Genomic DNA, 25,466 nt, shown 5'->3' on the forward strand with positions numbered 1-25,466 from the left:
TGTACATAGATTAGACCTTTTATACTGATGCATAGCGTTCAAGATCCGTTTGAATAATTCAATACCGACAGACCAGTGACAATATCTATATAAATCCAGTAGACTTACCAAACACCGGCATATCGAGGCCTCCGTAATCGAGCAATATCCACATGACTGGTATCACGAGCAAAACCAAGGACCATGCGTGCCCTAGCTGCACCCAACGCCCAACACCCAAATCCAATATAACATATTCCCAAGTAAGATATCAACACCTAAAAGTCCATAGCAAGCTGCGGCGCCATTTTCTCCAGATCCTCCACCTAATTCAAGCCAACATTAGTCAGGGACCAAGAGGGAAACAAGAAATGCGGAAGGAGACGGAAAACAAACCTCCAGAAACCCATCCCCAATCCCACCGCCGCCAGCAGCGCCTCCCTGCGCCTCGACTCTTTCATGAGTAGCTCTGGCGACAGCCTCCCTCACAAAAACATCAATATACTTCGCGACAACGGCATTCGCATCCTTGGCGATCTTTGTCTTCTCGTTCCGGAAGTGATGGTGCACGAGCTTCGTCAGTAGTTTCGACGGGATAAGCGGTTCAGCAGAAAGGACATCTTCGTGCTCGGGTTCGACGTGTGTGATTTCAGCGAGGATATAGTTTGCTTCGTTCTCGTCGTCGGACGCTGAAGCGTTGGGCGAGTCGCGGTCTGAATCGTCCGATGCGGAGCCGGGGTCGGAATCGGTCTCTGAGCCGGCGGGCGAGGGTGAGGGCTTTTGGCGCGAGGAAGAAGCTTTTGCAGGTTTGGGCTTTGAGGATGAGGTCGTTGCAGTGGTTTTCTTTGCCTTGGTTCCTGGTTTGGTGACTTTGGCTGTTGGTTTCGCCTTTGCTTTCGATGTACCGGCTGTGGTTGTGGATGCGGATCCTGCTGCTCGACTGGGGGGTTTGAAAGGGAGTGTGCGCCGCTTCTGCGCTGGCTGTCGTTCGGGAGGCATGGCTTTGTATTCAATGGATGTTCTCTCGCCCTGGAGTAAAGACGGAGGAGCTTGGTGTTGGTGGTTGAGGATGATGGCGCGCGTCGCGACTCTCAGGCGCGAGGTCAGGTGACCTTATCTATACCACTTTCCATTTCGATATATTTAGTTGGCCAGTTCTAAATAATTTGGCAGAGAAGTGGCGGCGACTCCCCGATACATTGCACCATTTCTACATACTCGCATACTAATCGCTCTGAGAGGGGGTATCCTGAACTCTACCAACTACTCCGTACCCTCGCACCCTACACCTCTTCCGAAGGCGGACGAACAACAAGAATCTCCAGCCCCGACTCCTCCAGAATCCTCTTCGTAAGCGCCCATTTCACTCCAAACAGACCAGAATTAAACCGACAAGCTCTGAGCTCTGTAATACCGACATCCTCCGGTCCGAGCTCCCTCTCCTCCAGCTCATCAAGCTGCTCCTTCAGATCCGCAACTGCCAGCTCGGTGTTCTGCAGAATCACATCAACACCGCTCACACCGCGTCCAAATCCACGCGACGTAAAGAGGCAGATGATCCAGTGTTTCCTGCCTCGCGGCCTTTCGTAGTCCCGTCTCTGCGGTGGGATGATCAATGTAGTTGCCTCTGGCAGTCGGGTATTTCGGGTCGCTAACTGGTTTGTGCTAGATGTGGCTGCTGATGCGCTGATGTTGCGATACTGGGGGTCTTTGATGTATGCGCGGCAGTGGGATTCGTAGATTCTGTATGCGGCTGGGTACTGGCGGGTTATCAGCTTCTGTCCTCGTCCTGCCTGTGAGCTTATATACCTTCGTACGGAAGACCCGCGCGATTCCCGCGCCCCAGGATCCAATGCAGTTGCAAGCGTCTGGTAACATAGAGGTCAGCATAATGCCTACAGATGTGAAGGATGACTCACGGATCAAAGCTGTGCCATCCGGAGCGTCAAAAAGGTCGCCCTCCGTTTCCGTTATCTTGCTGACGATGGGTTTTGTATTCATCTTGGCGCCTTGTTGCATTGTGGTATAACGCTTGGTGCGGATGCGAGGTTGCGAGAGGTTAGGTGTGTTGATGATTGCTCTAGAAGCGGATGACATGCCATGCCACAAGCCCATATGTGGCTTACACGAGATGCCAAACGCGTCAGAGAAATGTATGTACAGCATTGTACTCTGCCTGTTTGACTGACGTAGTTAGAAATGGATGGAAGACTAGAAGCGGCTTTGGCATCCGAAGGCGCCAACTCTCAACACTTTTGCGGGTGAAAGATCCGTGAAGTCTAGAAGACCTTTAAAGGCTTGACGCCTTTTCTTGATGGACCTAGTTTGGTTCTACCTACTAAACATGCATATTAGATGCTCTTTGACTTTTGAACCTACTAATAGTGAGTGAAGACTAAAGTCTCTAGGCTCAGGTAGAACGACTGATGGTTAATAATAAAAAGCTTTCTCCAAAGGAAATACAGGTTGTAACAATCCAACATAACTAAGCAAGCATACAAGAAACAGGATGACTGGGTTCAAGCAGCAAAGATACCGAGACAAGTTGCATGTGATACGACCGGTTCAAAAACAGAATCTCCATGAACATATGAAGCCACAGTCCATCCCAATATGAAAAGCATTAAAAGTGTTCATTCAACGGGGTTCGAGCGAGTTGAGTGATCTGAGTGTTCGGGAGTTCGACGGGAAGCAAAAAGCCGGAGGGTTCTAGGTCTAGACTTCCCAGGTCTTGCTAAACTTTCATCGACAGAAAGAGTGGCTCCTTCGGATTCGGAAATTGCGGCCGGTTTTGTCTCCTCTGCCCATGAAGATGTTGTGGCAACGGACAGAGGCGCACTCGCGCCGCTGCTCGACTTCTTCCTCCTACTCAGTGTCCGTGAAAGAGACTGAAAGAATCGAGGCTCTCGACCACGGCCACGATCATCCTGTAAACGAGCGATCTCACCCATCATTGTTGTATTATTGGTTGCCATGTTCTCCTCCGCGACTGGAATATACAAAATAATCCCACTAGCTGGCGGGATGTGTAGAATGTCCTGAAGCGCTGCTTGAATGAGTATGGTGCTGCGAAGGTTCGTGATCGGAGCAATAAGGTATGGTAGGGCGAAGATTTTCATCGAATACGCTGGCATAGTCGAATTACCAAACCGGAGGGACGGAACAATTTGGATGCTGACAAACATGAAGGACTCGGACCTTTGATAGATTTGCGCCATTCGTGTGGTGATTCTCGATAAAGCAGCATCCTCATCTTTGACCTACGGGCTATATCAGTCCAAATCCACTGTGACTGGAATGGCCGACTCACGCAGGTATTCACCTTGACTTCAATCACGATATAAGAGTCCTGCCCTATGCGCGCAATTGGGGAGGCCCACGGCAGACGGGTGTTGAATGACTCTTCCAAGAAATGACTCTTGGGCGGACACTCCTCGCCAATGACTTTGTGTGCCGTTCGCGGCGCTGAGCCGTCCTTGTCGTCGTCGATTATCGTTTTGGACACTGGCCCATCTTCTTCCTCTTCCTTGTCGTCGAAAAACATGGACGGTTTGACCGGAGCTCGATTCAGCTTATTGCTCTGCTTCAATGTAGCCTCCGGAACCTGCTGTGATGCCATCGCGTGAAACGACATGGGCGATTGGAGTACGGGAACGTCGGGGGAGAGCTCTGAGGAGGAGGCCGACGAGAGGATTTGACGCCTTCTGAGTAGCGACAAATCGATCCGGCGGCGTCTCTGAGGCATCTTGCGTCTTGTTGAAAGAAGTAAAACGAAGAGCTACTGGAAATAACAGCTAATGGTATAGACCGTGGTCTGCAGGCCAGACCTTGTTTGATTTGAAGTCGAGGACGAATGGAACTGATCGTGAAGGGAAGGAACAACTGACGGAGTGACAGGTAGGTACAGTCACTAATAGATCAAGCGAGGAAAGCCAGATAGTCAAAGGCCGAATTCCCACTCATAAAGATTTTATCTATCCTTCGTCGCCTGTCCCATACAACCTCAGAATCCGACTTTCGCTTGATGTATAGGATGCGATGCTGCGGGATGAATTCCTCGTCCGTTGACTCTCTCTTCCATGAGTTGAGACTCGCCTCCAAGCGCCCTTCAAACCGATCCTCATAGCCTATAACAAATTCCGTGCTATCGTAGTTCTCGTCCCATATGAGACGATTGAGTATATCTACCACAAAGTTAGGACAGACACTGAAGACTGGGATGATGCTAAGTACCGGCGGCTGGCCTGAGCCTGTTCTCTGCCGTCTGCGGGGCTTTCGACGTAGAAGATGTCGGTATCCCAGCATCGTCATCTGGAGACGGGCTTCTTTTCGGGCTGTCTTCCTTCTCCAAGGCTGGAGCCGATTCGCCTTTAGGTGCATGTTTGTCGTCCGCCATGATCAAAGGTACATTTAGCTTATCGATGATTTGCAGAGAATGAGTAGGTCAGTTTTGAATGTAGAAGCAGCTGCTGAGCACTGTAGGAAAATATATGTCTCCGCTTTCAGTACATCATCCATAGTCCCGCGAACCTGGTGGTCTGGATTTGGCAGAGTCAGTCATGCTTGAGGTGAGGTGTATCCACGCTGAGTCAATCGTGGTGTGATAGAAAGACCTTTCTCCCAAGTGAAGCTGCTCTGGTTTCATCTCAGATGCTGATTGGTATTAGTTGAGCACAGCCCTATGTTGACTCAAACCTGAGGGCTCAGTGAGTCACGAAGGGATGGGCCCTGCGAACAGGTAAGAGGTCCTCATTGGCAATCTGCTTTCCACTGCTATTCATGCCAGTATAGGCCAGTAGTTGGAGATGAGCGCGCGGATAATTAATTCTACATCTGGAGATTTGAGCAAGTTGGAGAGAATAGATGGTAGAAAGAAGTCGGGCTGCAGTGGGCTTGGCCATGTCGCGGTCTTGGCATTGCTTTCCCCTCGCGCGACAAACTTTATCCCCACGCGACGCGCCCCAGACAAGAACTACGTACACGGACTCAACAACCGGCCAGGTGATGAATCAATTGATGCCTTGCTGATACTATGGACGACCTTACTACTTCCCTGCTCACTGAGCATTTTAGCTACACCCCCTTGGTTAGTCCGTTCGCGTTGAGCCGGTGGTTAGCTCGGGGGTCGCGACATCGCTAACGCAGCTATAGTCGCTTATAGATGACATTATCAACTCAATTAATAACCTGATATACCAAGCTATATCTAGTCTAGAGACCGGCCTCCTTTCCATTCCCCCGGAGCGACTGGGATTTGGGCAAGCCAACAACGGCTCGACCATCCCCGACACCGACGAAGACGGCAACGTTGTTTACCCGGAGGCGCAACTGGAGATTGAAAATGGATTGCACCAATTGGAGACTCTGCTCGAGGCGACGGTTGATAAGGCGTTCGATAAGTTCGAAATTTTCGTGCTGCGCAATATCTTCAGAGTGCCAGATGACTTGATGGGGTGGATCAGGCTCAAACATTACGAAGTTCGCACGCCTGTTCCCAAACTAGACCTGCTGTAGACTAACTGTTATTCTCTGCAGAACATCTTGCTGAATCCTTCCCCCGACGCGCCGACTGTTGAAACAATCCTTGCTATACGCCAGAAGCTACAAGAAACGAAGAAACTGAACCGGGCACTGAAGCAGGAGAGCGCGAGGAACGAAGTAATGATCGCGCAGCTTAAAGCTATTCTATCGGCAACGCAAGCCTCCGATGCAACTGACATGAAAGAAAACGAACCTACTGCTGCCGGGAAGAAAGATCTGGACTTGTCGTTCTTGACCGCTAGCCCTGCTGCTCAGCAATCACGCGTTGGCGTCGCTACTGGATCGAACACGCAACATACACCATTGACGACCAAGACTACATTCATCTTATCGCAACTCCCTGCTTTGCAAATGATGCTGAAAGAACTTCGTCCTAAGCTGGCCGCGCTGCCGAAATCAGGCCTTGCAGATGGCAAGGAACTCAAACCCGATGAAAGAGGAGATTATATCGAAAGCAGGATCCGACTGCATCTTGAGCGCTCGGGCCAACTGCCAGCTGGCAACGACGGAAATCCTACCCTTGGCGGTCGTAGGATGAATATTTCCGAAGCACAGGCACTTGAGGCCGTTACTGGAATGCTTACACAGGTGGACAAAAAGGAGGACTAGACGGTATACATTTGCGGTCTATGGCGTTCAGCTGAGAGTGTTTTATGAAGACCAGGTCACGCTCCATGTCTCCTGATCCCTTCTGAAAGGGACTACGTCCACCTTATCCGACTTGAGGATGTTTACGACCTTCTCATCTTTCTTTTCAAGAGTGATGAACTCCTTTTGCTCAGCCTCAAGGCCGTAGAAGGCGCGGCCGAATTTGCTCATGAACCCCTCGATGATCTCAGGGGTGATATCGTCCTCTTTCAGGACGCCGTTTTGACAGGCCTGCTCGAAGGCGTCAACCACCAGCTGGGTCGTATACGGCTGAGTGAAGACACCTGCAGCGATTTTCTCTCCACCTCTCTTGGATGCTGCGGGGTGCGGTGCACTATCCGAGCCGAAGAAGAACTTGGAGTTGCCGGATGCGGCAGCCCGCAGAAGAGCGTCTCGGTCAGCAGGAGTCTTGGCGACAGGCTTGCAGAAGCAAAAAGGGTCTCCGGCCCAGGAGTCAATGATAATCGACAGGTGGTGAGCGGTAACTACGGCATGGTCAGACAATATCCAATGCGATACATGGAAGGCACAATTTACTGGTTCCCGCGACGGTCGGCCCGCACTTCTTGACAGCTTCCACAGCCGCGGCAGTGGTACAGTGCTCCAGGATGATCCGGAGCTTGGGGAACTTCTCATGCAGTTGCAGGAGGGTGGGCAGGAAGCGCTCCTCCGCAGAGAGGACTGTCACATCGCCCTGAGAGGGAACCTCTCCGTGCAAGTTCAGGATCATACCCTGGCGCTCCATCTCAGCAAAGACGGGATAGAACTGCTCGTAGTCGACCACACCAGCAGAAGAGTTGGTCGTCACACCAGCCGGGTAACTCTTAACACCCGTGATGCCGCGCTTCTTGGCATCGATGATGGTTTCCGGCGTAATAGACTCGTGCAGGTACAGAGACATGAGGAAGTTTACGTTTGGCTCAATTGCCTGCAGACGCTGCTTGTACTCGAGCGCGCGGTCGACTGTGGTGACAGGCGGAACAAGATTCGGCTAGCATAGCATACGTTATTTGGCGCTCTTAATCAATGCAATTGGCATATTCATCTCATCTTTCTCCCCAGTCAGCTCCTTACCATGACGAAAACAGTGTTGACACCACCTTGTCTGATGGTGGGGGTGACCAGCTCCATCATATCGCCATCGCGGAGGTGGACTTGGCCGTCAGTCAGCACCGCCGTTAAGTCAATGGATTATACGCACCGTGGAAGTCGGCCGAGGCGGGGAGCTTGACACCCTGCAGCTTTGAGAGAGGCATTATGATATATGATCGAATCAAGGATTGAAGTTGATTGCGGATCTGATCTCAAGCTTCTGTTCACCCCGCCAATTTTTTCATCGTGGGGTAAGATCCGTAGATCGGCTCTGATTGGCCGATATCATGCGCATGGCAATTGAAGTCAATCGACCATCATTTCTGTAGTCTGGACTATGACAAGCTTTATAAATGTGAGTACAATCAATCACGGTGAATACTAGGTCTTTGGTCGCCTGTGCAGAATCACCACCTGGTTCTGTCTTCGTTTCCTTCTTAGACATAACATGAAGGGCTTCAAAGTCTTACTAAGCCATCGTTGCACAGAGAAAAGCAAGGGCACGTCTTGGTCCAGCTTCTAATTGGCCTAGTCACACGAGATATATGCATGTATTGAATAGAGGCATAAAGTATTCTAGATACTATAGCACATACCATGTCCCTATAGTAGAAACCGTTGAGGCTCATCCTTAGTGGCCGCGAGACTAAGGAGTCTGGCCCCTGACGGATGGGCCGATTCCCGTGGGCCGTAGGCAGCTTCCCCTAAACTTTGACAGCTCTTTTCCAAGTTCTGACAACCCACTACTTTGAAAAGCAAGGAGGTCCATTCTGCATAATGGACCCGTCGACATTCATAGATCCAAATCTAACGGAGCCCGATTTGCTCGTCCTGAAGGATTTATTGCATGATGCCAGCGCTGATCGTCAGCACGAGAAAAAAGGAAAGGATTCCGCGGGTGCACGGAACAGAGGGAAATGTATACCGCACTTCGTACTGACAGGGTGTATCTATACTGACAAGCTTGATAGCTACACAAAATGGGTCATTTCAGGCTGAGCCTGAAGACACAATCCAGAAGCTGAAAGCTCTGAACAACGCCCAGGCAGCGGAATTTGAGCCTACTGTCTTCGTGACATGGGACATGAAAGACCTCGCGAAGCTGCCGAGCGTGCTAAACAAGCTCTTACAGGCCTACATTGCCTTCGGGCGACAAATCGTCCGTGTTGAGACAGATGTGGTCATGCTCACCCATCTCATCCTCTATTTCACCACCTCAGTCCCCAGCGCCCTCTACCTGTTTCAGCCTGGGAACTTCACCTGGATCCACGGCATCCTGCACTGGATCATGCAGTCCTACTATGTAGGAACATATACTCTCATGATGCATCAGCACATCCACATGGGCGGGATTCTGAAAAAGAGTCTCTGGTGGTTTGACGGGTTGTTCCCCTATATCACAAACCCGCTGATGGGGCATACCTGGAACTCATACTATTATCACCATGTTAAGCACCACCATGTTGAGGGAAACGGACCGGATGACCTGTCTTCGACGATAAGGTACCAGCGTGATGAGCTCGTCGATTTTCTGTGCTATGTTGGGCGGTTCTTCTTCTTCATTTGGGCAGAACTGCCGCTCTATTTCTTGCGAAAGGGCAAGACGGGTATGGCGGCTAGGGCTGCGTTCTGGGAGATCGGGAACTATGTTGTCCTGGTTTTGCTTTGGAAGTATGTCAATTGGCGCGCCACACTGTGTGTTTTCGTCCTACCGCTCTTGCAGCTGCGCGTAGGATTGATGGTGGGCAATTGGGGACAGCACGCCTTTGTCGACGAGGTCGACCCCAATTCGGACTTTAGATCGAGTATCACTCTGATCGATGTACCTGTACGCCACACTACCCCCAACCCTAATTACACAGATAAGCCAACTAACATATACAGAGCAACCGATTCTGCTACAACGATGGCTACCACACGTCTCACCATCTCAACCCCCTCCGCCACTGGCGCGAGCACCCCGTTTCACTCTTGCAGCAGAAAGAGCGCTATGCCGCAGAGCATGCGCTCGTGTTCCGAAACATCGACTATATCATGATCACCGTAAGGCTAATCCGCAAGGACTATGGATACCTGGCGAAGTGCCTGGTGCCGATGGGCGATCAAACCGGGATGAGTATGGATGAAAGGGCGGAGATGCTCAGGAGAAAGACGAGGAGGTTTAGCGAGAAGGACGTGAAAGCGAAATTCTGACGAGAGCGCGTAAGACCCTTAGCAGGGTGTGAGCCTAGACCTGGGGTTACAGGTGTGGGAGAAGGAAGCGGTTAGACCCTGGAGGTATGGAGACGGAGAATGATGAAACTCCTCGCACGCTTTAATATATAGTTTTACTTACATATTGAAGCCCTATAACGGCCACTACGATGAGTCGAAACAGTCTGATGGCTAAAACCTCGCTTCCGCAGTTCTGCTGAGCAACGTGAGCCCAACCAATATCCTCAGCCCTGTAGCCGCCGACCCTCTAGAGGCACCTCATTAGCCAAGTTCAACTTAATCCACTCCCCAGGAATAAGCATGAAGAGATGATCCGTGCAACCCGCCCTACTGCAGCCAAGAAGACTTTCTCCGGGCTTCAGCTCCTTATTCGTTGGCATCAATGCATCCATCCAGATCTAAGCGCCCGGGGTACAGATTTAGAAACCAGGCCTGCAGAGTGCAGTCAGCCCTGACAGATTGGGTTCCCCTGACTATTAATTCTTTGCAGAAGGGATTGTTCATTAGCCAATGAGTATAGCTTTTTTGAAGTCGATGTGGATGGAGGCGGCTACAGAGCTCCTCTGTATGGTCTTCTGCACGAGATACCTGTTCGCTCAGGGTGAAGATTCATCTTTCGGAAACCAGTGGAGGGATGGGATGCCCTCCATACTGAGGGAGGACGAGGATACTTAATGACATTGTTTCTCTTCCAGCTCTTGTGGTCGTGCAGCAGAAGCCATTCTTTCTCTAGCTCTCCCCTCCTTTCGTTCTTTATCTTCTTGTCTTCTGGAAAGACTCTTTATCTATATACCCTCTTTGAGCCGTTGACCGGACTACTCTTCATACCAACTTATACCCTTGAGCTTATTACCTTCTCGCAAAAATGGCTTCCGCATCGCTCGCAGAATCCTACCACGGATCTTACCATGCATCCTGCGCATCGAACGAGGAAGAGTCGAGTTTCCTCAAGCGAGTTCGTCTCCTCCACTGGATCCGACTCGGCGTTTCTTCCCTTGCCCTGGGTATCTCCATTGCAATCATTGCCTGCGAGGCCGTGCCCTACCGCCACTACCGCGACACATCTTCCTTCGAGAACATCGGTCTATACCTCTGGCCGCTGAACCTCGACATCCGGCCGACCATCGCAATCCTGGCTTGCGGCTGCGTTGTTGCATTTCTGAGCCTGCTTTTCATTGTCGTGGCTCTCTTACCATCGGTTCGTCAATCCTCAGTACCTCATAGACACCTAGATAGTTGTACCTAACTGACTGACTGACAACAGCCACACTCGCACATCCGCCGCGCAAACCTCGCCGCCGTCGGAGTCTCGACTGCAGGCTTCATCGCCACCCTCGTCTCTCTGGTCTTCGCAATCTACCTGCCCGGCTCCTCATACCCCACAAACTTCAGCTCGGTCGAGACCCTGCACTCCTGGACCTGCAAGTGGAAGGCGGCCCATGACCTTCCGCTTGGCTTCTCCGACGCCGCCAACGAAACGGCCTCCCCGGCGCCGGTGCACTTTGCTCGTGACTGCGCCGCTACCCGCGCCGGCTTCATCCTGCTTGGTATACTTATTGGGGTTGAAGTCATTCTGGGTATTGCGGCGGGTGTGGGGACGTGGCTTGAGCTGAGCGTTGCGAAGCGGCGTGGACAGGAGCAGTATCAGCTTGAGAAGGTTGAGACGTCGTTTGGGTTTAAGAGGTGATGGATGATCGCGACTAACTGCTGACGCGCGCTTGTAGTCCAGGCGTAAGAGGTAGGCTCAGGTTGGTCCTGGTGATCGACATGGCGTTAGGGTTGATAAGGAGGGTTCCTGCTCAGACATGTGTGTATAAAACTTGTTTGCAATAGGGTTTGGTGTTCGAGTGGACCGTGGTAATGTATGTTTGATAAGTCGACAATTCACGCAATGCTAACGTCCTTGGGCTGGAACTGTTTCTCAATCTTGCGCTTGCTCCATGGCATAGCTAAAAAATGGTAGCATCTCACGAGTCTGTGAGGGACCGGAATCCTTAGCAACGAGCTAACACCTCATCGCGCTGCTGCAACATAATAGCCTATACCTCCACAGGCGAAGCTGAGATGAGCACAGCACAGTCAACGTAGGTTAGTAGGTACCTATCCATCCTGCATCAGTAAGCAGCTGTCCGCGGTAGCTCCTCCTATCTCGATTTGTAGACAAGGAGAAGCGTCTCGTAGCGCCACCATTTCATTTTGTAAGCAGTCGCCGTGTCTTCGATTAACACTTCATCGTTCCCAACGAGTTCGCTTAGGCCCTTCGCTGCACGGACTGAGTCTGGACTCGAGCCTTGAGGTGACGGAGAACCTGAGAGTTCTGCCCGAATTACAAGGCAGCAAAGCCTTGGCGCTGATAGAAACTGTACCGTAGGTACCGCCCGGCAGAATTATCCAGCAACCGGAGATAGCCCGTCGTCTTTCAAAGCTTCAATAGACTGAAGACAACCACCCACAAGAGAAACCATGCCTCCCGATCCATCGACAATAATGGCAGACGCTGACGTTGAACTTGACGACGAGCAATACGACTCCGCCGACGACGAGGACTTCACCCTCGACCAAGCCGGCGACGACGACGATGCGGAGCTTTCGTCCTCCGACGAGGAGACATCAGCCGAGCCAGCGGCGAAAAAGAGGAAGACAACCGGCAAAATCGGGGACGCGGCGCATGATGACGCGGAGCTGGACTCCGGTGACGAGGCGATGATCCGCAAGGCAAAGGACAAGAAGCAGAAGCAGAAGCGCGGGAAGAAGGGATCCGACAATGAGGACGATGTGGATTTCGATGATGAGGGGGGACCCGGGGGATTCGTGAAGACAAGAGCGATGAGGATGCATATGTACGTCTCTGATTGATGTTCTCTTGGCCATACTAGGACAGCGGGCTGACACCAGGGTATTCCAGGCAGGAAGAGCGCAAACCGCTCGCGAAGATCGACGGTGCTACAATCGATGTCGACGCATTATGGGCTCAGATGAACGCGCCGGACTCGCATCTAGCAGCAACACCGACACCAGAAACGAAGACGCAAGAAGCGACCCCAGCGGCCGATGTCGAAATGCGCGACCAAGAGAACGCAACAGGCAAAGCGCCGGCTCCAGAAAAACGGTCCCAACCCCAGTACCCGGAAGAAATGGTTAAGATCAAACGCACCTACAAGTTCGCCGGCGAAATGATCACCGAGGAGAAGATCGTCCCCCGCGACTCCGCCGAGGCAAAACTCTTCCTATCCGGCAACGGCGACGGCGAAGTCGTAACAGCGACTGAAGACGATATCGCGGGCGGCACTGGAACCGCAACCACGACGCAAATCGTTCGTCTCCGACGCCCACTCCGCAAGATCTCCCGCTTCGATCCGAACCCGTCCGGCGCGATCAAGAAGAGCTGGGAGAAACAGCCTCTTACAGAAGCTGGTCCTGGCCAGGAGGAGAACGCCCGCGGGCCGAAGATCAATACTGTCGAGAAGTCGCGGATGGACTGGGCTGCTTATGTGGATCGTGCTGGGATTAGCGATGAACTTCGCGTCCATAGTAAGGCCAAGGAGGGCTTCCTTGGTCGTATGGATTTCTTGGATCGCGTCGATGCGAAGAAGGAAGAGGAGAGGAGAAATGTCAGGTTGAAGGGGATGTAAGCCGGTACCTGGTTGTTCTCTACAATCTTACACATGCGGGCCGCTGCAAACATCACAACGACATGCTCGAAGCTGCACCATTACACTATGAGGCTTTGCGCGTCGGCATCAGTCTATCACGGGATACACCTCATAGCTTTATAGGCCTCGGTCGATATTCCGAACACCCAAAGATACGCGGCTTCGCTCATGTGAACATCCGTCCACCGGCTGAGAGAGTTGCTTGGTTGGTTAACTACAACCGGCGAGACAACTCTGGCTGTATGAGCATTAATTCGCGTTCGTCGCGGAGATTATTCCAGAAGCACGCTCGACCCTCCAATCTTCTGACAAAGGAGCAATCAGTTACCAGAGAAGGCCTGTGATTCTGGCTACCACATCGGCTGTACGGGTACAGTTCCAGGACGACTTCGTCTCCGGTCTCGCACTTAGCTAGGTTTGGTTTATTTTATCTTTACAAGAAGCCTCCGACCCGTGCATGCCTAATAGCCTATGCTCAACTCCTCCCTAAGACACGCATCACAAGGCCCCAAAATAGAGCAATAGGAGCGATGTCCCTTAACCTGACTTAGGCAAGTACTTAATGCCCGTCTCAGGGCAGTTTGACTGAGTGACTAGACAGGGATTTAGCACATGATCCAGCAACAAAGTACAGGGAGCAGGTAATGGTAAACTCACGCTTCTCAGCAGGGTCAAACTCCCCGGTAATCAGGTTACCGCGGACATAGTAGAAGTACCAAACCTCATTGAGGTTGTCGCCATCACAGGCAACATACGGAGCAAAGCCATCGTGGATGTCCGAGAGAGCCGAGTGGATCTCGTCGAGCGTGTATGTTGCGCTCTCGGAAGGCGTAATGTCAGCTGCGGCGAGGGCCTGGTACGTGTCAAGCGTTTTGAACAGGTCAACCGTTTTCTGGAGGTAGTCGACGACTTCCTCTTGGGATTTGTAGTCGGTGTAGCAGGATGGCTCGATGGTGTTTATGCATGTTCCTGGCAGGAGTTAGGATGTGTATACCAATGATGAAGCGGGAGATATGTACCGTGCTTGTTCCACTCATGCTCCCAGAAGCTCTCATCGTCACCGCTGTAGTCCTTCCAGTACTTGTTCATGTACGTGAGGAGCTCGGTGTTGCCGGATTCCTCGATGATGGCGGTGATGTTGGAGTATTCGCGCGAGGAGTCACAGAATTCTTCGTACGTGCCGTCGCAGTTGTCTGGCCTGTACGGCGGCACTAAGTGTCAGCCCTGTCAAAGCTCAGTGCGTACAGTATGGTGGACCATGCGTACCAAAGACCATGGATAGTCCAGGAGTCCGTCGGACCGGTGGACGGATCGTAGTCCCAGAACTGGGTTTGCAGGAATGAGCCCCCAGGGCTGTTGAAGCAGCAGGATGGCTCAATGGTAGAGCTCGAGCAGCTGAGGGGAGTGTCGCTGGAGCAGACCTCGGCCCCGGATTGCTTGTTGAAGGAGGACTCTGCGGCGAGAACGCTGGGGATGAGGTGCATGGCAGACAAGGCCAGCATGCCTGCGGAAGTTGACTTCATGTTGAAGGCCATTGTATGTATCTATGCCTAGGACTTGAATGGAATTGGGACAGAGCTTGAGAAGAAAGAAGGGAAAGAGCTCGGTGTTCCGGTCATGTTATATAGTACCCGGAGGAGCAGCCAAGAACGGAAGGACAATAAAGATTGAGCCCATGTGCTGATAAGAAGCTGCTGATTTGATAGAAGATCGGCCAGTCTTCAGATCCATCGGAGACCCCGGGCTGCCGCTAAAAAGAGCAAAGACCAATGGGGCGTCACTAGCGGGGGGTGCAGAAGATCAGAAGGTTGCATCGGCTAGAGAGCTTGGTATGATAGGAGAGCAAGCTCAGGCGCGCGCTCAAGAGGAAATTGTGCCTGTCACACGAACTGATAGACAGGCAAATTAACTTTGCGAGATGATAATCGCCCTTCGGCGGTATCCTATCAGTCGACCTGCAAGAAGCAGGAACAAATGCTCATGCGGGGAAGGCAGACCCCGGAAAGCCTCGACTCTGAGTCACTGTTGAACCGATATCGGTTGAAACCCGCTGAGATGGCTTAGATATCTCCTCTCAGTCTCGAAACAATCACTCGAGCGCCGTTTTAGTCATGGAAGACACCAAGTTCCGCATTGTCCCAGCGCAAACAGCGGAGGACATCGCTACAGCAAAAAGCCTGTTCACAGCCTATGTCGAATGGCTCAATATCGACCTTAGCTTCCAAAGCTTTCAGTCGGAATTGGGCTCTTTGCCCGGCAAGTACGGCGCCCCTCATGGAGAACTTCTGCTCGCCTATAGCACAGACAATAAACCACTAGGATGTGTCGCTCTCCGTCCTCTTGACCAGCCGAGTCAAACTTGCGAAATGAAGCGATTATACGTTCCCCCCCAGGCACGCGGTATGGGCGTCGGAAAGGCCCTGGTGGCAGCGATCGTACAACGCGCAAAGGACATAAAATACAAAGAGATGAGGCTGGATACACTCCCTTCGAGAATGCAAGGCGCAATCGGTGTGTATTCCCGGGCGGGCTTTGTCGAAACACCACCCTACTACGAAACTCCCATGGACGAAACCATTTTCCTCGCGCTCGATCTTACTCGATGAATGGTAAACAACAAAGGGGAATCTGCTTCTCGACTCAGACTGTTGAGCTTGAACTTTTGATTTCGGAGCACCCATGGCAGTTTGATGCCTCGTGGCCGAAAAAGTGTCATCATAATCGAGAGACAGATGATATCTGGGTATGAGCTTGCACATAACCAAGCTATGATCAGGCGGAACGATGGCAGCGCCTATTTTTTGGTATGGTAGGATGGTCGATTCTACTGTGGTTGTCCTTGAAGTCGAGGAGAAAATGTGGGAGGAATTGCTCGAGGTCGCGATGTGGACCTTAAAGCAGCGCCGCTTAGTAATCAGGTCGACCGTCTCAAATGGTACTAGTGGGTTCACCACCTCATGTCAACAATCGCACCATAGACCTTGCCAGGTATTCGAGACCGACATGGTTTCTGCTTTGACGGCAAGCTGCAGACTCATGATCTGGTCGCCCGGCTGAGGGGCTAAGGCCCGCGGGGGCTGAGATTGGACCTGTTCGAGCGAGTGACGTGCTCTTGTCCACCAGCAATGGCAATCTATACCCAATATCCAGAATCACAAACTCTTGTTGCAAATAACCAAGACCTCATTGATGGCACTCTTTCTGAACAGACTGTTAAGCTAGGACATAAGCATAGCATAGAATGAAAGAGACAGAAGGGCTGTTGGGTGCATGGGTGGCTAATGATCATTCACTACAGAGAGTCCGGACGTGGTCCATCAACAAATCTTCTTCTCGGCAAACCAAATTGGGTGCTTTGGCGACTTTAACCTGTGTTATCCCTTTCTAATCTCTTCTTTTTCTTCCCTTTGGCATCATGAGTCCTGACCACGAAAATCTCTGCCATCACGCCGTTAACCAGAAACATGGAGAGCAACGCAAACGAAACCGACGCTCCTCAGCAGCTTGCTAGAAACGGCAAGTCATGGCCTCTTGGTCACTTGAATAGCTCCAAAAATACTAACAGTTTCAGGTCCAGACAACTTCGACATCCAAGGCCGCCTCTTGATTGATGAGACAGGCGCTATGGAGCTGTCGAGCCGCACTACTCAGGGTCAAACCGAAGGAAACTCTCTTGTTCAATTCGATGACGCTGATATCCTCAATCCGCACAATTGGCCCTTCAAGAAGAAGTCTCTTACCCGCTTGTTCCTGTTTTGAAACGCACACTGACGGAGTTAGATTCTACACCTTCATACTCGTGAGCTTCGCGACCATGATTGTGTCGATGACAAGCAGCATCTTTTCGCCCGTCGTCCCGACTATATCCAGCAACTACGGAATCCCCAAGACAGTTGGAAACCTTGGAGTCGCACTGTGCGTTCTCGGATTCGTTACCGGACCTCTCATCTGGGCGTCATTCTCCGAGCTTAAGGGTCGTCGGTTGCCTTTCGTCCTAGGCATGTTTGGCTTCACCGTCTTCTCCTTCGCCACGGCAGTTTCAAAAGACCTGCAATCAATCTTTATCTGCCGCTTTTTTACTGGGTTCTTCGGTGCTTCTCCGTTTATTCTGGCCAATGCTGTATGCAGCGACATGTTAAGTGTCCAGGCCTTCATGAATAGCATGGTTGGCTTTGGTATCATCGTCTTCTCGGGACCTCTTTTGGCTCCAGCTATCGGTGGCTTCATAGTCATGGACGAGCATCTTGGCTGGAGGTGGACACACTATATCGCGGGCATTCTTGGTGTAGTGTCATTCGTCTCGGTTCTCTTCTTCCTCGACGAATCCTACGCTCCCGTTGTACTAGTCAACAAAGCGAAGCGACTCCGCTACGAAACCAAGAACTGGTCCATTCATGCAGAGCACGAAGAAATTGAGCTTAATATCAACTCGATGTTCCAAAACTACTTCACCATACCGCTCAAACTCCTGGCGCTTGATCACATCATCCTGTGCGTTTGCATCTTCGGCGCCTTCGTGTACGGTCTGCTCTATCTCTCCATCACGACATACCCGATTATCTTCCAGCAAATCCACGGCATGAACCCCGGCGTTGGCGGCCTCCCGTTCATAGCAGTCATCATCGGCCAATTCATCGCTGGGGTTGTGATGTACATCCGACAACGCTCGCTGGGCCGCAAGCTCCAAGCAAATAACGGAGAGCTCGTCCCCGAGTGGTTACTTTTGATGGCGATACCTGGCTCTGCAGCGTTCGCGGCAGGGCTCCTCTGGCTAGGCTGGACGGGGTACCGAAGCAATATCCACTGGATCTGGCCTACTCTGTCTGGAGTGCTCATAGGCTTCGGTCTAATCACTATGTTTCTCCCGTCTGTTCAGTACGTCGCCCAAGTTAGGCGGAATAGGGCTGCCTCCGCTCTTGCGGCACACACGATCCTCCGCTCGTTGGCTGGGTCTAGCTTTCCGCTTTTCGCAACTTACATGGTATGTTGACATATCTCTAATGAGTTTGTTGTTAGCGACTAATACTGCTCTCTCACAGTTCACCACCTTGGGAGTTCAGTGGGCCCTGACAATCTTAGGATCTATTGCAGCGTGTCTGTTCTCCGTACCCGTTGTGCTCTACATTTATGGTGCCAAACTTAGGGCAAAATGCCAGTTGGTACTTTGAATACGTGCTCCTAGGGCATTTATGGAAATTGGCCGACCACATTGAGATCTTCAAATTGGTGGGTCGGGATTGAGTGGTGGGATGGTTGGAGATACCACTGGTCTTGAACAGGATGGGGTTTGTTATTGTTGGCCTCTGAACATACCGATATCAATGGAAATAATCCCACAGCCACGTTGTATCTGTCTATTCATCATAATCATGTGCTCTTGAGCCCATTGGCGCCAAGCCAACATGCAACTATCAGCCATGCTCCAACAGAACTGCTACCCCTCCCAATCCTCAGCCTCAACTCCAAACCCGCCACTTCCCAAGATTGACACAGCTCCGCTCTAACTACCATTTGCTGTTATGTATTCTAAAGGCGAGCAATGGCCAATGAAGCGAAGTTTTCCCACAATGACTACACCGTCGCCTGGATCTGCGCGTTGCCGCTGGAAATGGCAGCCGCGAAGGTCATGCTAGACGAGACCCACGACGCCCTCCCTCAACCTTCAACCGATCATAATACTTACACCCTCGGTCAACGAGCTGGCCACAACGTAGTAGTCGCGTGCCTGCCTTCTGGTGTCTACGGAACCACCTCCGCCGCGACAGTGCTGTCGCACATGCTACCGACGTTTCCCCGTTTGCGATTCGGGCTGATGGTCGGGATTGGGGGCGGAGTGCCTCAGAAGGATGTGGATATCCGCCTTGGTGATGTGGTTGTCAGTCTGCCGAGCGAAACATCTGGCGGCGTCATTCAATACGACTTTGGCAAGACCATTCGTGATGGACAGTTTCAGCGCACCGGGTCTCTCAATAAACCTCCTCAATTTTTGCTGACGGCGATATCCCAGATGCGGAGTGACCAAGTAATTGGGAAACGGCCAATTACGGAAATCCTGTTGGATATTCTTCGGAGTCATCAGGAAATGAAGGAGCATTTCTTACGGCCAGCGAATGACTGGCTTTTCGAGCCAACATACACGCATGAAAGAAGCCCCGATTGCTCACAATGCGATCAGACCAAATTGATACAACGCCCGCCTCGACAAAGCGAGGATCCCCATGTTCACTACGGCTTGATTGCCTCCGGAAACCAGGTCATTAAAGATGCCGCTAGACGGGACGCTCTTGCCCGAGAGATGGATATCCTTTGCTTTGAGATGGAAGCTGCAGGACTTATGGACCAGCTCCCATGCTTGGTGATCCGAGGAATCTGCGACTACTGCGACTCCCATAAGAACAAAGATTGGCAAGGCTACGCAGCTCTCGCTGCTGCTGCGTACGCAAAAGCTTTTCTTGAACTAATTCCTATACACGGCAAGAACCCTGAGCCAAGGCCGCCGAGGACTGCACACCACTGGATGGTTCCCTTTCACAGGAACTCGAGATTTGTCGGTCGAGAAGAGGAGATCAACCGCATTGAAAGAATGATAAATACATCACCATCTAAAATTGCGGTCTGCGGACTCGGCGGAGTGGGGAAGACACAGATAGCACTCGAAATTGCTCATCGCATGCGTGAAAGAGATTTCGATTCGATTTTCTGGATTCCCTGTACGAGCCACGAGAGCGTTGAACAGGCATACATGAGCATGGCGCAGATGCTTGGAATACAGGAGACAAAGACTGGAGAGGCAAAAAGCAGAGTGAAAGCTCACCTGAGTCAACAAAGATCAGGAAAGTGGCTTCTGATATTCGACAATGCAGACGATATGAGTATGTGGTCTCGGGGCACGAGGCCCGAATCAACACCACTGTCCGACTATCTACCCCAGCATGAACAAGGCCATATCCTATTCACTACGCGTAACCGGAAGGTCGCAGTGCTACTGGCGTCTACTAATGTAATCCATGTTGCCGAGCCAGACCCGAAAGCAGCAATGCGCATGATGCAGAGGTCACTGGTTGATAAAGACCTGCTCAACGACAGTAATCAAGCTATAGCACTGCAACTTCTCGAAAATCTTGCCTTTCTTCCTCTCGCCATATCCCAGGCGGCGGCCTATATTAATGAAAACAGTATCAACCTCTCGGATTATATGGAGCTCTTGCAAGACCAGGAAGCGGAAGTGATTGATTTGTTGAGTGAAGATTTCGGGGACGACTGGAGATACCAAGATATCCAGAACCCTGTGGCTACAACATGGTTGATCTCATTTCAGCAAGTTCAGCAACTAAACCAACTAGCGGCTGAGTATCTGCTATTCATGGCCTGCATAGATCATCGCAACATCCCAAAGTCCCTACTCCCTGAGGCTGCATCTAAGAAAAGAACCATCGATGCAATTGGCCTCTTGAAAGCCTTTTCCTTTCTTAGCGAACAGGCTGGCAGCCTAAATCTTCATCGACTCGTTCACCTCTCGACTCGGAACTGGCTTAGGACGCAGGGTCACTTTGACGGACAAATAGCCACAACAGCAATACGATGTGACCAGGTCTTCCCGGATCATACTTGGACCAACCGAAAAACCTGGCGGGAGTATCTGCCGCACGTTCTTGCACTTATAAGAGAGGTTGGTTTTCAAGAAGAGTACCATCTGGGTCTAGTCCGGAGAGTCGGCAAGTGCTTGAGCGTAGATGGACGAAACATTGAAGCGCTCCCGTTGTTTGAGAGAATCCTGGACAGTCAACGACAGCTACACGGGGATGATGATCTCGAGGCCACGGTGGTGGCAATGAATGATCTAGCACACCAATATTGCAGGCTAGCGCGATGGTCAGATGCGGAAGAAATGCAGCTGCAGGTCTTGGAGATCCGCAAACAAGAATTGGGACCTGATCATTCTGATACACTGTCTATCATGAACAACCTGGCATTAACATATTCTGGCTGCGGAAAGCTGAAAGAGGCGGAAGAGCTAAGGACTCAACTATATCACTTGGACCGACGGATGCGCGGCCGAGAGCATTGGACCACTTTGGGGAGCGCGCATAACCTGGCCTCTGTCTACCGAAAGCTCGGGAAACTGGAACAAGCAGAAAGATTAGCATTGCAGGCATTCGAAGCGCGGAAACGCACGCTCGAAGCTGACCACCCTGATATTTCATACAGCATGGGACTTCTTGCTAGGATATACCAAGACCAGGGGCGTTGGCAAGAAGCTGAACAGCTACAGGTGCCGTTATTAGAGATCTACGAAAGAGTGAACGGGCTGCAGTACTCAGAGGCCCTGAGTACTATGCATAATCTTGCTCAGAGCTGGCAACATCTTGGACGGACAGACGATGCTATTTCCATGCTTGAAACCTGCCTCAATATCAGCCTCAAGGTATGGGATCCCGGGCACCCAGATACAATTGCCACGTTGGACTGCCTACGTGCGGCTATTGAGGAGAGAGATAATGCCGACTTATCGTCGAGCAGCTAGTACATAATATATCAGCTGTCCGTACGAGAGGCTCACATAGTGGTAATGTGAATTACAGACGGCAAACTAGCCTTGATCAGGCATCTATACTACGAGTCTACAGAGCAATGTTATTGTCCAAATGTAATAGATTTCAGATCCTTTGCGGATGTCCGAGGAAAACCATGCAAAGCCCCAGCAAACTGAGACTCCATTGGGCTAAAAACCCCAGCTATCTGAACTATCCATACATGGAACTCCCCAGACATAGCACAAACAGAACAAGATGATAGGAAAGTAGTACTAAGAATAGGTCAGGCAATTTATGCCAGAAAGCAAAACAACCGCCAAGAAGTGTGGAGTTAGGGCAATTTATGCCACGAAGAGCAAAAAACCAACAAAAAGGACAACGCAAAGCCAGATTAAAACTCAAGCCCCGTTCCTACTAGATAGCAAAAGCAGAAGCATACGCCGCAAGAACATTCCCAATCTGCACCTCCATCTCCCCCTCATACAAACAAAAAGCATGCTTGACTATGGTCAGATCAATACCCATATCCTCCGGTCCCAAACCCTCACCACTCTCCCTCTTCCCCATCCTCACATCCTGCCAATGCTCATAACTATCCACCAGATCTAAGTCGAGATTCTTGAGTCTGGAGTCGGTGTGCTGGCGTTCCCGGTCGATGAAGAGCTTGTTTATCCCGGAGATGTCGGAAAGCGGCATGTCGTATTCGTCGTGGAGGGCTGTCCACAGGGCGAAGAGCTCGCGGCGGAAGAGGATGCTTTTGTAGAAGAGGAGGGCGTGCTCGTTGTTTGTGGGCTTTGGACGGAGGCGGCTGATGATCAGGGCGAGCTCGGTGTCGGTTTCTAGGAGGGTGGTGAGGAGGGGGGTGAGGAGGGTGTAGGCTTGTTTCAGGACGGGGACTGGGTATTGGGTGGTTAGGACGATGGTTAATGCGGACATGGTGGTGCTGATGTTGGCTTGGGTGGTTTGAAGGGTCTTGATGATGGGTATGGATGGTTTGATATGATGATACGGCGTGAAGGATGAGAGCTGGAGAGGAGGGCAGAGAAGAAAGGTCGTCTACCTTGTGACATCGACAGAGTTGCGGTTTAATGCTTTAGACTTCCAGGCTCAACTCTTCCCATCCAGCCATCTTGCTGTCTTGAACGGCCGGAGCCCTGGTGTTGGGGTCTAGGGCTCAGGGTTCGGCCGGCAGTCTAGGCTTACAGGCTGGATTGGGCTGGAAGCACGGAGGGAGAGCCCGGCTCCAATGGTTGATCGGACTAGGAAGGGTTCTCATTACGGGAGATGGACGATGCGTCATGAGGATGAGTTCTGGATGTTCGTGTACTCGATCTCCACGCCGGGGGGATCCCGTATAGGGGAGTTAGGGCTACTACCATACTAGTGCGCGGGCACGCTTACAGTGCCCCTGCAGCGTCGACTTATACCGCAGTGTAGACGCCCCTACCTCAGAAGAGCTGGACAGTATATCGATGCACATCTATTATTATCCCGATTTGTGCATGGCTCGACCGTGGTATTGAGTTTAGCTCGTTTGTCGTGTTTGGGGGTTTGGCGTGGCGAAGATGGAAGGAACGATTCCGAGCCAAAGGGAAACGATTTCCTGAAGTTAAACTCAATGTAAACAAACTACTACTTACAGCCCTGAGTCATAGAAGACATTGAGGGGGCTGTACTCCGTATGTTCAAAATCATGAACTGACCATCAGGAATCAACGAACGGAAAACTGCCGAGGTCCACTGCTGTATTTTGGGATACGACATCGAGATGTAGTTATACCTACCTAGTCAATACCAAAGGCAGGATCTTGGTGAGGTTCGCCGGGTTCCTGCAGCAGATGGAAAGTCCTGTCCAGGCATACGCTGTGTTCGCCGGTCCTTTTCTCAATTCTCCTTCCACCATCCGCTCCCACTGTTCCCAAACTTTCCTTCTTCCATTGCTCGGCCGTTAGCCTACAGCTTACAATTCTGCTCTTCCGACAGGCTTTGATGGTTTCCCTCACCTACGCCCTAATAAATAAATACGACCGCAAGTCTAGATCGGTCGCTCGAGACACCTGACCGTGCTCTCACCCCGCGCAAACGAACGAACGAACCCCATAACGGCTTTTACCACCCAAACCCCCGCCTCTGAGAGCCCTTTCGCTTTGCTCGCCCCGTCTCTCGCATCTCCGCCGGCTCTTATACCGTCCTCTGCGATTCCCAGCACATCGGTCTCATGATACCTCCCTCTACTCGCTCATCCTCCCACCTCTATGGTCAACGTACCTTTTCCAAGTATACAACTTACTCTGGACATGTCCCTTAACTCGAAGGCAGTTCCCGACGCCCTGGGTTCGTTCCCAGAAGTACCGACGCCGATACCCCACAGAACCGAAGGCTTTGCGATTTTACAACTCAAGCACGAGTACGGCTAAAAAGCGCTCATTGACAAAAGAATACCTGGCATGGCTCATGGCTCACAGATAGTGCATCGGTGGGGATGGCGAGAAGGTCTCACGGTAAGTGACAATCCCCAATTCTCCCGACGAGTCAAGACAAGACCGACCACCCTATCTGCTGTACTAGGACGTCAATTGTCAGTACCCGATCAACTCCTCAAGCTCGCTTCACATACACTCTCGGAGAACAATGTTACCTACGTACGAAGTCTAAGCGATACAATTACCGTCTTGAAGGCTGAGTGAGTCTGAGCGAACTCCAGAGGAAGTCCCATTCGCGAAGCCTAGGTCCACCATTGCCCTCTTCCTACTCTCGGTCTAATACTCGAGAGACCATTGAAGACGCTTTCACGTTCGATACAGATTTACGGCCGTTGACTCTCCAGCCTTCCCGCTACACGCTGTTAATGATCGAGCATTTCGAGTACTCGGTGGACGACTACTACATGCGAAATCAGCAGACATGGGACCTTACAGGCTTTATACAAGGGTGTATCTTTTCTGGCCACCAGGGTTTTCTTCCCATCTTTTATAGAGTGGCTCTGTGAATGTACCCAGCGAGACGCTCATGCTCATGCGTCCCGGATGGGCGACTTATCTTTCAGCAAGCAGTTAAATGACGGGGACCAAGCCGAGGAACAGCGACTTTAGCGTCGGCCGTTGCATTCTACCTTCACTGGACTTCGATTGGAGCAATTCAACCTATTGCGACCTTAATGACCATACGCGGAGTCTAAGTCTGTCTGGAGACAAAACCTCAGAGTCAACGACCTAAGAAACTGCTTTGTCCTAGCCAAGAACCAATCGCTCGCTAATTTACGGTACGATCACAGCGCACTGATCTCACGCGGAGCTAAATAACATGGGAGTCGAGCCGCAGAGTACACTGAGGTGGTATCAACAAATTCTTCTCCATGGAGTTACATCACATACATCACTCCAGAACCCAAACGAAACTTCCCTGCTGCTACCCCGGGCCCCCACAACCCGGTGCGATAAAGACGTGACATGCCATGACCAGTCCGTGCAGAGAGTAATCTGCTACCCTAAGTGTGATGGCCCTAGCCACGCACATACCGTGCTACCCTAACTCCCTGCTAACTGGTGGAAACTTAGACCCAGGTAACTGCCAAAGCCAGCCCAGGCGCACGAAAGAACCATAGAAGCTAAGCCGTACGGAGTAAGCACTACTTTCTTACGAGTCAGACCTTCTCAATAACATCATGGGGCGTAAGACTCGTTCTTTCATTCAATAGCATTGTTCAAGAGGCTAGAAGCTAACCCACACCGTCTAAGATGGCATAGCCCCATACCAAGCCAACCAAAGCAGGCTGCAGCCATAGCCCAAGATCCAGCTCAGACCA

General features: G+C 51.4%; 12 protein-coding genes across 12 annotated transcripts; 6 read left to right on the forward strand and 6 right to left on the reverse strand.

The window, feature by feature from the left end:
• Nucleotides 1–257: 257 nt before the first annotated feature.
• Nucleotides 258–2,076, reverse strand: DSM5745_02012 (uncharacterized protein; the record flags this gene model as incomplete). The annotated part of the gene is made up of 5 exons (XM_026744028.1): nucleotides 258–305; nucleotides 376–1,008; nucleotides 1,269–1,739; nucleotides 1,789–1,847; nucleotides 1,899–2,076. The coding sequence occupies 5 exons, from the start codon at nucleotides 2,074–2,076 to the stop codon at nucleotides 258–260; spliced, it is 1,389 nt and encodes a 462-aa protein (XP_026607191.1).
• Nucleotides 2,077–2,612: 536 nt separating this feature from the next.
• Nucleotides 2,613–3,724, reverse strand: DSM5745_02013 (MIF domain protein; the record flags this gene model as incomplete). Its single annotated transcript, XM_026744029.1, has 2 exons — nucleotides 2,613–3,239; nucleotides 3,290–3,724. 2 exons carry the CDS (start codon nucleotides 3,722–3,724, stop codon nucleotides 2,613–2,615), a joined length of 1,062 nt encoding a protein of 353 aa, XP_026607192.1.
• A 173-nt stretch (nucleotides 3,725–3,897) lies between these two features.
• DSM5745_02014 (DUF504 domain-containing protein) lies at nucleotides 3,898–4,375 on the reverse strand (the record flags this gene model as incomplete). Its single annotated transcript, XM_026744030.1, has 2 exons — nucleotides 3,898–4,163; nucleotides 4,213–4,375. The coding sequence occupies 2 exons, from the start codon at nucleotides 4,373–4,375 to the stop codon at nucleotides 3,898–3,900; spliced, it is 429 nt and encodes a 142-aa protein (XP_026607193.1).
• A 636-nt stretch (nucleotides 4,376–5,011) lies between these two features.
• On the forward strand, nucleotides 5,012–6,129 carry DSM5745_02015 (MIND complex subunit MTW1; the record flags this gene model as incomplete). Its single annotated transcript, XM_026744031.1, has 3 exons — nucleotides 5,012–5,065; nucleotides 5,131–5,457; nucleotides 5,515–6,129. The coding sequence occupies 3 exons, from the start codon at nucleotides 5,012–5,014 to the stop codon at nucleotides 6,127–6,129; spliced, it is 996 nt and encodes a 331-aa protein (XP_026607194.1).
• A 42-nt stretch (nucleotides 6,130–6,171) lies between these two features.
• On the reverse strand, nucleotides 6,172–7,424 carry DSM5745_02016 (dihydroorotase; the record flags this gene model as incomplete). The annotated part of the gene is made up of 4 exons (XM_026744032.1): nucleotides 6,172–6,653; nucleotides 6,706–7,159; nucleotides 7,243–7,322; nucleotides 7,370–7,424. 4 exons carry the CDS (start codon nucleotides 7,422–7,424, stop codon nucleotides 6,172–6,174), a joined length of 1,071 nt encoding a protein of 356 aa, XP_026607195.1.
• Nucleotides 7,425–8,037: 613 nt separating this feature from the next.
• DSM5745_02017 (uncharacterized protein) lies at nucleotides 8,038–9,453 on the forward strand (the record flags this gene model as incomplete). Its single annotated transcript, XM_026744033.1, has 3 exons — nucleotides 8,038–8,179; nucleotides 8,232–9,088; nucleotides 9,145–9,453. 3 exons carry the CDS (start codon nucleotides 8,038–8,040, stop codon nucleotides 9,451–9,453), a joined length of 1,308 nt encoding a protein of 435 aa, XP_026607196.1.
• Nucleotides 9,454–10,339: 886 nt separating this feature from the next.
• DSM5745_02018 (uncharacterized protein) lies at nucleotides 10,340–11,161 on the forward strand (the record flags this gene model as incomplete). Its single annotated transcript, XM_026744034.1, has 2 exons — nucleotides 10,340–10,672; nucleotides 10,739–11,161. The coding sequence occupies 2 exons, from the start codon at nucleotides 10,340–10,342 to the stop codon at nucleotides 11,159–11,161; spliced, it is 756 nt and encodes a 251-aa protein (XP_026607197.1).
• An 800-nt stretch (nucleotides 11,162–11,961) lies between these two features.
• On the forward strand, nucleotides 11,962–13,106 carry swc5 (putative Swr1p complex component (Swc5); the record flags this gene model as incomplete). The annotated part of the gene is made up of 2 exons (XM_026744035.1): nucleotides 11,962–12,314; nucleotides 12,380–13,106. The coding sequence occupies 2 exons, from the start codon at nucleotides 11,962–11,964 to the stop codon at nucleotides 13,104–13,106; spliced, it is 1,080 nt and encodes a 359-aa protein (XP_026607198.1).
• A 558-nt stretch (nucleotides 13,107–13,664) lies between these two features.
• On the reverse strand, nucleotides 13,665–14,662 carry DSM5745_02020 (T2 family ribonuclease; the record flags this gene model as incomplete). Its single annotated transcript, XM_026744036.1, has 4 exons — nucleotides 13,665–13,720; nucleotides 13,785–14,096; nucleotides 14,147–14,325; nucleotides 14,394–14,662. 4 exons carry the CDS (start codon nucleotides 14,660–14,662, stop codon nucleotides 13,665–13,667), a joined length of 816 nt encoding a protein of 271 aa, XP_026607199.1.
• A 576-nt stretch (nucleotides 14,663–15,238) lies between these two features.
• On the forward strand, nucleotides 15,239–15,733 carry DSM5745_02021 (GNAT family N-acetyltransferase; the record flags this gene model as incomplete). Its single annotated transcript, XM_026744037.1, has 1 exon — nucleotides 15,239–15,733. The coding sequence occupies one exon, from the start codon at nucleotides 15,239–15,241 to the stop codon at nucleotides 15,731–15,733; it is 495 nt and encodes a 164-aa protein (XP_026607200.1).
• An 858-nt stretch (nucleotides 15,734–16,591) lies between these two features.
• DSM5745_02022 (uncharacterized protein) lies at nucleotides 16,592–21,651 on the forward strand (the record flags this gene model as incomplete). Its single annotated transcript, XM_026744038.1, has 5 exons — nucleotides 16,592–16,661; nucleotides 16,699–16,858; nucleotides 16,908–18,108; nucleotides 18,167–18,282; nucleotides 18,660–21,651. 5 exons carry the CDS (start codon nucleotides 16,592–16,594, stop codon nucleotides 21,649–21,651), a joined length of 4,539 nt encoding a protein of 1,512 aa, XP_026607201.1.
• A 424-nt stretch (nucleotides 21,652–22,075) lies between these two features.
• On the reverse strand, nucleotides 22,076–22,597 carry DSM5745_02023 (uncharacterized protein; the record flags this gene model as incomplete). Its single annotated transcript, XM_026744039.1, has 1 exon — nucleotides 22,076–22,597. The coding sequence occupies one exon, from the start codon at nucleotides 22,595–22,597 to the stop codon at nucleotides 22,076–22,078; it is 522 nt and encodes a 173-aa protein (XP_026607202.1).
• Between the last annotated feature and the right edge of the window lie 2,869 nt (nucleotides 22,598–25,466).

This window comes from Aspergillus mulundensis (genome assembly GCF_003369625.1).
Source record: "Aspergillus mulundensis strain DSM 5745 chromosome Unknown scaffold_1, whole genome shotgun sequence".
In the NCBI taxonomy this organism is placed as follows: domain Eukaryota; kingdom Fungi; phylum Ascomycota; class Eurotiomycetes; order Eurotiales; family Aspergillaceae; genus Aspergillus; species Aspergillus mulundensis.